General features: G+C 35.0%; 1 protein-coding gene across 1 annotated transcript; it reads left to right on the top strand.

Annotated features, from left to right (window-relative positions):
- The first annotated feature begins 247 nt into the window (after positions 1–247).
- Positions 248–7,936, top strand: LOC127431888 (vesicle-trafficking protein SEC22c-like). The gene is made up of 7 exons (XM_051682516.1): positions 248–427; positions 977–1,188; positions 5,394–5,557; positions 5,768–5,947; positions 6,071–6,189; positions 6,291–6,356; positions 6,590–7,936. Exons 2-7 carry the CDS (start codon positions 1,007–1,009, stop codon positions 6,788–6,790), a joined length of 912 nt encoding a protein of 303 aa, XP_051538476.1. The 5' UTR covers positions 248–427; positions 977–1,006; the 3' UTR covers positions 6,791–7,936.
- Positions 7,937–9,718: the final 1,782 nt, after the last annotated feature.

The raw sequence follows: 9,718 nt of genomic DNA, 5'->3' as shown, positions 1-9,718 counted from the left end.
TATTGCTATATTTATTTACATTTTAAATAGTATTTTTTTCTTCTATGTAATATTTTGTTGCTCTGTGAAGAACACGCACGGGGTTGAGAGCAAGTTATTTTATTTTTTTTTAATTATATTTAATATTTATATAATATCTGTCAAGAGTACACATACGTATATACATGCATTTTTGACAGGCACAACCAACCATGAATGTGGACTTTTATTTTGAAATAGCGAAATCCGTTGACGTTCCTGTTTCCCATAATTCACTGAAACACAGAAAGCTGTAGTGGCGTTATAATGTTATTAAGTCATACATAACTCAAAAAAAGATAATCTTGAGTCGTTTTACAACCCACAGTACTAATGAAAGTTGTAGACTCTAGTCCATTTTTTTATTTTCTTCACATTATTTGTGTTAGGTGCATTGAGCTGTTGTAAGGTAAGGGACGATAAAGCGCATCTGCACCTGCTAGTAGTATTGAAGACTGATTTTATCTGCGCTGTTGAAAAAACGTGCACTCAATCAGGGAGATGAAATCCACTTCACATAAGATGAAGCACCATTACAAATTATATTTAAACTTTACATCCGATGAATGTAATTGCAAACAATAATTATGTTATTGTACAATCATAAAGTATAACAAAGCCAGTGATGGTTTGATTTTCTCTACAAAAACACGGTTTAATGTATTGATATAACGTTACAATCATGTGCTAATGTGGATATTGAGAACCATGTGTTCAAATTAGCTCCCAGATGTTTTTTTTTTTTTGTTTTTTTCAAATTAACCTGGTTAAACTAGCTATACTGTGATATGTTGTATATGGTTGTAATATGTACAGTTGCAGGGGTCTTTAAATTGCAAAGGCATACATCCATTGCTTCGACAATGCATTTGAAAGGAACAACATCCTGTCCTCAGACACACTTTATAACAAGTGCTGGAATTGTTGCTTTATCGTGGTCTGTCTGCTATGTGTTCAGGATGTGTTCTCATAGAGGCCCACGAGGAGCATGTCACTGATCCTGTTTGCCTTTGTGGTCCGGGTCAGGGATGCTCTCCCTCTCTCCGCCTCCACTGATTTCCTGCATGACAAGGAGCTTCAGGAGAGAAAGCAACAGCTGAAAGTGATCTCTAAATCCCTGAGCTTATTACCAGAGAGAGGGACCGTCAAGGGCCATGAGCTAAACATTTAGTAAGTGTTCTATTGAGGACCACACAGTATTTCTTTAGCATGTGTGTGATGTAGTCTAGTGCAGTGGTTCTCAACCTTTTTTACTCCATGACCTTCATTCCAAGAAACTAGAAGTATCAACAGATTGAAATATTTAATCATAATTAATTTCATGTTTCGAAGGTTTCAGGAACTGTCAGTATATACAGTTGAAGTCAGTAGTTTACATACACTTAGGTTGAAGTCATTAACTCATTTTTTAACCACTCCACAGATTTCATAATAGCAAAATATAGTTTTCGCAGGTTGTTTAGGACATCTATTTTGTGCATGACATGAGTAATTACAATTGTTTACAGACAGATTGTTTTACTTTTAATTGACTATATCACAATTCCAGTTGGTCAGAAGTTTATATACACTAAGTTAACTGTGCCTTTAAGCAGCTTGGAAAATTCCAGAAAATGATGTCAAGCCTTTAGGCAATTAGCCAATTAGCTTCTGATAGGATGTATTTTAAGGCCTACCTTCAAACTCAGTGCCTCTTTGCTTGACATCATGGGGAAATCAGCCAAGACCTCAAAAAAAAAAAAAAAAAACAATTGTGGACCTCCACAAGTCTGGTTCATCCTTGGGAGCAATTTCCAAATGCCTGAAGGTACTACGTTCATTTGTACAAACAATAGTACGCAAGTATAAACACCATGGGACCATGCAGCCATCATACCGCTCAGGAAGGAGATACATTCTGTCTCCTAGAGGTGAATGTAGTTAATAATTTAATTAATATTTATATTTATCACACAGTATACATTTGCACATATACAGTGAAATTATTTTTTTCAACATATCCCAGCTAAGCTGGGGTCAGAGTGCAGGGTTAGCCATGATACAGCACCCCTGGAGCAGATAGGGTCAAGGGTCCAACAGTGGCATCTTGGCGGTGCTGGGGCTTGAACCCCCAACCTTCTGATCAGTAACTGAGAGCCTTAACCGCTGAGCCACCACTGTCCCTTTATGCAGTTTGGTGCCTAAAGTGCAAATCAATCCCAGAACAACAGCAAAGGACCTTGTGAAGATGCTGGAGGAAACAGGTAGACAAGTATCTATATCCACAGTAAAACAAGTCCTATATCAACATAACCTGAAAGGCTGCTCAGCAAGGAAGAAGCCACTGCTCCAAAACTGCCATAAAAAAGCCAGACTACATTTTGCAAGTGCATATGGGGACAAAGATCTTACTTTTGGAGAAATGTCCTCTGGTCGGATGAAATTTTTTTTTTTTTAACTGTTTGGCCATAATAACCATCATTATGTTTGGAGGAAAAAGGGTGAGGCTTGCAAGCCGAAGAACACCATCCCAACCGTGAAGCATGGGGGTGGCAGCATCATGTTGTGGGGATGCTTTGCTGCAGGAGGGACTGGTGCACTTCACAAAATAGATGGCATCATGAAGAAGGAAAATTATGTGGATATATTGAAGCAACATCTCAAGACATCAGCCATGAAGTTAAACCTCGGTCGCAGATGGGTCTTCCAAATGGACAATGACCCCAAGCATATCTCCAAAGTTGTGGCAAAATGGCTTAAGGACAACAAAGTCAAGATATTGGAGTGGCCATCACAAAGCCCTGACCTCAATCTGATAGAGAATTTGTGGGCAGAACTGAAGAAGCATGTGCAAGGAGGCCTAAAAACCTGATTCAATTACACCAGTTCTGTCTGGAGGAATGGGCCAAAATTCCAGCAAATTATTGTGAGAAGCTTGTGGAAGGCTACACAAAATGTTTGACCCAAGTTAAACAATTTAAAGGCAATGCTACCAAATACTAACAAAGTGTATGTAAACTTCTGACCCACTGGGAATGTGATGAAAGAAAGAAAAGCTTAATTAAATCATTCTCTCTACTATTATTGTGACATTTCACATGCTTAAAATAAAGTAGTGATCCTTACTGACCTAAGACAGGGAATGTTTTCTACGATTAAATGTCAGGAATTGTGAAAAATTGAGTTTAAATATATTTGGCTAAGGTGTATGTAAACTTCTGACTTCAACTATATGTTATAGGCATAGAGCTTGAATTTTAGCTGTTTTAAGCATTTTAATTAAGTTTTATTATTTTGATATAACTAATTTTAAATAATTTAAAGTAATTTCGTGGCCCCCTTGGAAGTTTGCTGAGGCCACCAGGTTGAGAACCACTTACCTAGTGGTGAAAGATCTACCAAAAGGCAGATTTTCTGAATGTATTACTTATATATATACACACATACTGATGGCCAAAAGTTTGGAATAATGTACAGATTTTGCTGTTTCTGAAGGAAATTGGTACTTTAATTCACCAAAGTGGCATTCAACTGATCACAAAGTATAGCCAGGACATTACTGATGAAAAAAGTCATTTTTGATCAAATCTAGACAGACCCCATTTCCAGCAGCCATCACTCCAACATCTTAACCTTGAGTAATCATGCTAAGTTGCTAATTTGGTACTAGAAAATCACTTGCACTTCACAATCACTTTTCAAACACAGTTGAAAGCTATTTGGTTCGTTAAATGAAGCTTAACATTGTCTTTGTGTTTGTTTTTGAGTTGCCACAGTATGCAATAGACTGGCATGTCTTAAGGTCTATATTAGGTCAAAAATGGCAAAAAAGAAACAGCTTTCTCTAGAAACTCATCAGTCAATCCTTGTTTTGAGGAATGAGGGCTATACAATGCTTGAAATTGCAAAAAATAAAAAATAATAAAACTGAAGATTTCATACAAAGATGTACACTACAGTCTTCAAAGACAAACGACAACTGGCTCTAACAAGGACAGAAAGAGATGTAGATGGTCAGATGTACAACTAAACAAGAGAATAAGTACATCAGAGTCTCTAGTTTGAGAAATAGATGTCTCACATGTCCTCAGCTGACACACTGAACACACTGAAAATAATTAAGTAAATATAGCAGAAAAGATTAAGTACTTTCTATGTTGAATAATTTAGTTTAAGCGTGAACTTGAAAATAGTAAGTAAATACACATTTGTTTTTAGTTTAAACCTGTAAAAACTAATGCAAAATTCATAATAATTAAATATTATGTATGTTTATTTGTTATTTTTACAGTGTGTCATCATGTATTAATCCTAAAGTAGAAAACCTTATATATTTATTCACTAATTTGAGTAAATTTCAGTGGTAAATTACTTAACTTTTCAAAGCTGTTGTTCCCACCATGCACCAGGTTGGAATAATAAATGAGCTTGCATGATTTCACTGTTTGCAAGTTTATTTACCATAACTTCTTGTTTTGTGAAGTCTGAAGTTTATTTTCTGCTCAATTTCCCGTTCATGATCAAACAAATTGTCTGTAAATTGTTACCACATCATTTTGTGTACAAAGTGTTGAGGTCTGCATGCACAACTCCAGTACATCTCTAGTACAGCAAGGTATTGTTTTCTAATAGACTACATAGCATGCATGGAGCTTTTCAGTGGAAAGCTTCCATATGTCATGGGGTACGTTTTTTTAACATGTTAATAATGGAAGGTATTCAACATGTGGAATGTTCTAGTAAAATGTTCATTTAAATTTTACTAAGCTTATTTAAATACCATGTACATAAGTTTTGTAAGCAAAAGTTGTTGAAATGTTAAGTTATAATTAAGTAGATTTTACTTAATTTTATATAAAAGTTTTCTTTAAAAGCTGTCTGCAAAAACTTTAAGTAAATCTTACTCTTCATGTTTTTCAGTGTACATAAATAAATGAGTAAATAAATACATATAATTATAAACATAGACAAACATAACCAAATTATCAAATTGACCATCACATTTTGTTATTTATTTTTTGGCATTATTATTGATTCACAATATTCTCATTCTGGAAAATAAATGTGAATAACTGATATACAAAAAAAAAAAAAAAAAGATTACCAATTGAGTTCAGTCACCCTTGTGACCTTGTGCACGGCACTTAAAGCCAGACTGTCCCTGTATTGAGTTGCTTTGGATAAAAGTAAAGAGGTATAGATGCATGGGAATATAGGAAGAAAAGGAGATCCAAAGATGAGATCGTTTAGATGACTAAGTGATAGTGAATCAAGTGTTAAAAGAGTTTTGAAAGAGGAAGCACAGCAATGTACATGGTCTTGTTTACCTGCATTACAGAGTCCAAGCCCCCCTGTGAAATCATTTGTTAACTAAGTGGCCTCTCTGTGTGTTGTAGCTTCCTCTCATCCGAGGGCGTGTCATACATGACCGTATGTGCATGTAGTCTCCCTGCTGCCGTGGCCTTCTGCTTCTTGGAAGACTTGCGCTGGGAATTCACAGCATGTTTTGACAACTCTGCAGTGGCCCTGGCAAACAGGCCATACCCATTTCTAGAGTTTGGTAAGATGACAGAAGAATGTGGTTGGGCTAGGCATTAGATGTATCATGGATAATGTCATTAATAATGTGTTTATTCAATACAGTAGAGCTCTAAATTATGACAAGCCACAAAAAGATGATAATGTTGATAATGTTTCTATAACTTGCATGTGTAATGTATATCATGCTGGTTATGTAGTGGTTTTACTAATATGCCTTTGATTATTTCAGATAGTGTCATTCAAAAACTGCAGCAACATTACAGTCAGAGTAGTGGTCCATCTCTTGAAGTAACCCTGGCCGAGGTACTGGAGGACCTCAGGACCAGCCCCCCTCAGGTTCTCACCATGGAGGACGTGGTACTCACCAATGGAGCAGCCAATGGGCATGTTGAACAAACATCTGCGTCAGGTCTACACTCAGAGCACTGCATTGTTTAGTGACAAATATAGCTTGCACTTTATATTCTTCAATATGTTGAGCATGTGTTCTATTGATAGATATGGCTAACTTTGATCTCTATTGGTTTTAAAGGTCAAGGTCAGAGGTTGGAACCAGTCTCAGCTCCTGGAATTCTTTCCCTGGTTCTTAACATCATGTGTGCTGCCCTCAACCTTATACGTGGTGTCCATCTTATTGAAAACACCTTCCAGGTAACACTGTGGTTCAAATAAAATCACATATCTATATGTATAATTGCAAAGAAGTCCGGTCTGACAGTTTACATTTTATGGTATGATACCATTCTTTACAGGATGATTATGATGGCTTGTGGAATGTGGTGGCGTTTCTTTTGGCATTTGTCTGCTGTGTTTGCCAGGTAAATGGTCTTACAGTTCTATGTACAGTATGACATAAATATGCTATGTATTAAACACCATCTGGAAAATTAAACTGTTGTGAGGGTGGGATTTTTTTTCCAATCTCTATTTGTTCATTAAAAGGAGGTAAAGAATTAATTTTTAAAGATTTTCCAGAAAACCATAGTGCCAACAAATACACATGTCCATTTAACAAAGCACTGTAACGCAGATCTCTGTCCGCTTCCCACAGTGTCATTTATATTTGTTCCACACCTGCCAGAAGAAGCTGAAATCATGCACTCTTCTGACTGTCATCATCTTCTGCAATGCTTCTCTCTTTGGCCTGAGGAACATCTGGCAGCTGGTCTTCCACATGTCCGTGGCCTGCCTCTCCACCCTGCTCACCCTCCACCGCAAACTGTTGGACAGGAATACGGACTGTGGAGTATGAGGACTCCAGTTCACTCCTACAGAGCTGCTTTAGATTGGGCAATGGTAGAGTGAGATTGGTACACTGGGAGACTTATGAAAAGAACAAATTAACTTGACCTGGTGGTTTACGTAAACTGACATTTAGCTTTTGGTTTTATCTGAAGTTGTGATTTAAATGTTAATTTTGTGTCACATGGATAGTGAGCGCAATAGCATTTTTACTGGGGTCTTCAATTACATTTATGCATAACAAAAAGTTTTAAATTATGCATTATGAATGTAATAAGGTATGAAAGAGATATCAAGTAAGCATTCAGTTGGTTCTATTTTAATTTTATTTATTTTCTGCATAATAAGACAATTTACCATTGTTTAAGTTAATGTAAACTATAATAATCATGGTTTGTTCTCTTTGTTTACCTTTTTGTAGAACGGGTTAATTTGTGGTCAGTTTAATTGTTATGAAACTATAAATACACATCATCACATGTATTTGACTGAAAGTGAGCATGGTAATGGATCCTGGTGATTCTGTCTTTTATAGATATTTAAATATCAGACATTTATAGAATGAAAGTACTTTTATGCTCTTTTTAAATGAAGCGTGATCCCCATCTTTTCATTTTGGACAATGTCTGTTAGGTAGTTATAGGCTGCACCATAATACCTTACAGTACATTGTTGTATTAAGTACTATAATTTGTATATTAAACTAAACTTATGCCATTTTTTACACATAGGATAAATTTGTTTAAGCTACCTTTTTATGATACTCATTCCAAAGACTATAAACCTGAAGTCATTTCAAAAAGTTATCATAATGCATTATTCCTTTATTATGACAAAGTTGGCAAGGAATAAGTAAAAATTTATGACAGGTGCTAAAGAATTGCAGCAACTTTTATGTGTTGAATTTGTCTAAAATTCACATCTATTTTCTTAACATAAAAGCTGATTATTTACAAATGTTTATCCTTTGTCAATATGCATTTTATTTCATTTACAGAACTTAGTTTACATATTTAATATGTAATTACTTTATTTGCACTGTGATTCTTTATGAAGTAGACAAAACTTGAGATTTTGTTTAAAGTTATTGTTGCAGCAGGAAGTATTATGATTTGACTGAGGAAGCAATTTTATCCTGAATAAATGTAAGACTTAAGTTGAGTATATTTATGTTAATCCTTCATCAATTCAGTATGTTTAAAATAATAAGGATGTCTCCTATGTTGTATACTGATTCAGAATATTAAGCCATTGTAGTTTGTACACTGCATTTCTGTTTGTCAATTGCAAATGTTATACATTTAATTTTATTTCTCAAGAAATCAACATGGACAGTGCAGTTGTTTTCAGATAAGTATGCATAGATAGCATTTTTTGAACTATCCTGTTCCTGAATTCTGAATTTTAAGAGCAAGCTGTGCTTTTATTTAAATGGTTAGTGCAGAAATTGGATTACTGTACATGTCATTATGCTGTGTTTTAGCAACAGCAATCATGTAAAGCTTTGTTCTATTGTGTTTAGGATAACAGTTAGTGCTCTGATAACCTACAGTATGTTCTTGTCAATTCCTTATTACACAATATGATTACAGCTATCCAAACAGTGGAGTGAGAATATATGTGTGATCTTTTTAAAGTTTGTAAAAATCTGTTCCAATGCACAGCAAAGCTATTATTGTAATACTGTTTTAATAACAATAATATATACAATGTAATAATAAGGGCTCTATTTCTATTGACTGAGTTTTCAACATGGTAAATCATACTAAATATATGATTTATATTTAGTGATTTAGAAGACGCTTTTACTGTAGGCTAAGTAATATTTCCAAATATGTTATTCTTAATTTTAGATCTTTACCTTTTTAAATGGCTTTTGAAGCTAACTACAGACGGTTGTGCCATTAAACTTTTAAGTGGATACATATTTGCTCACTTCTCAAATAATACTAGGAGTAGTGTGTTTGTTGAAATAATTACTTTTGTTTATATAATAATAATAATATTTTTTGATGTTTGTATTGATGCAGTATATGGAATTAATCAGTGTTTTTACTCAGTTGCACATTAGTACAAATTAGTTGCACAAATGAATGAACCTGTGTAGATTATTTTATTCTCATTCATTTTTGATCCATTTTTAAAGTCTCTGTAACTGCGTTTCCATTCAACCATTTTCAAAATTCTCATATAATTTAATGCGCAAGGAGGAGAGTTTCGCATAAGTTAAAATGCGCATTAAAGTGATGGAAACGACTTATTCGCATGAAAGCTGACGTGTCATGGTCATTTGCACGGTGGTCTTGTTTACACCGAAGGTCTCGCCAACAACTCGGCACAAGGTGCGAGCTTGTAAAGCGCGATGGCAATGCACTCGAAAGCAATGGCGGAGTTAGGCTTGGGCGACATGGGCAGTTGCCCAGAGCGGCACGAGGCAAATAATAAAGAAGGTTATTCTAGTGCACTTTTCCACTTAATGTATACACTTAATTTCATAACATTAATCTACTTGCATTCGATTTAGATGACAAATTCCAAACCTTTTTATCTAGCTTACATTTATATCTCAATACTTAAGGATTTTCTTAAAGGGTTTGTTGAATCATTTTCTCACCCTCATGTTGTTCCAACCTCAAAAAAAAGTTACTAAGACGAATGTTAGCCTCAGTCACTATTCGCTTTTATGTTGTTGTTTTTTTAATACAGAAAACGTGAATGGAGACTATTCTGCATAATCTCCTTTTTAGTTCCATGATGGAGAGTCACATGGGTTTGGAATGGAATGAAGGTTAGAACTATCCCTTAAATATGTAATATCGAGCATGCTTACTGGACAGAACCTTAGTTAAGCATTTGAATTGGGCAGAGTTGGGTAGCGTAGCCAAAAACTTTACTCAAGTAAAAGTACAATTACTTAAAAAATAAATAAATAAATAAA

The sequence above is a fragment of the Myxocyprinus asiaticus genome, chromosome 41 (genome assembly GCF_019703515.2).
Source record: "Myxocyprinus asiaticus isolate MX2 ecotype Aquarium Trade chromosome 41, UBuf_Myxa_2, whole genome shotgun sequence".
NCBI classification, from domain to species: Eukaryota; Metazoa; Chordata; class Actinopteri; order Cypriniformes; family Catostomidae; genus Myxocyprinus; species Myxocyprinus asiaticus.
The sequence above is the reverse complement of the archived record's forward strand: the minus strand, read 5'-3'. Positions and strand labels throughout refer to the sequence as shown.

Bases quoted from the DNA above. Each gene is read 5' to 3' on its own strand.
- LOC127431888 (XM_051682516.1), top strand. From the start codon at position 1,007: ATGTCACTGATCCTGTTTGCCTTTGTGGTCCGGGTCAGGGATGCTCTC. The intron at 1,189-5,393 runs GTAAGTGTTCTA...TGTGTGTTGTAG, and splicing joins GGCCATGAGCTAAACATTTA to CTTCCTCTCATCCGAGGGCG. The intron at 5,558-5,767 runs GTAAGATGACAG...TGATTATTTCAG, and splicing joins ATACCCATTTCTAGAGTTTG to ATAGTGTCATTCAAAAACTG.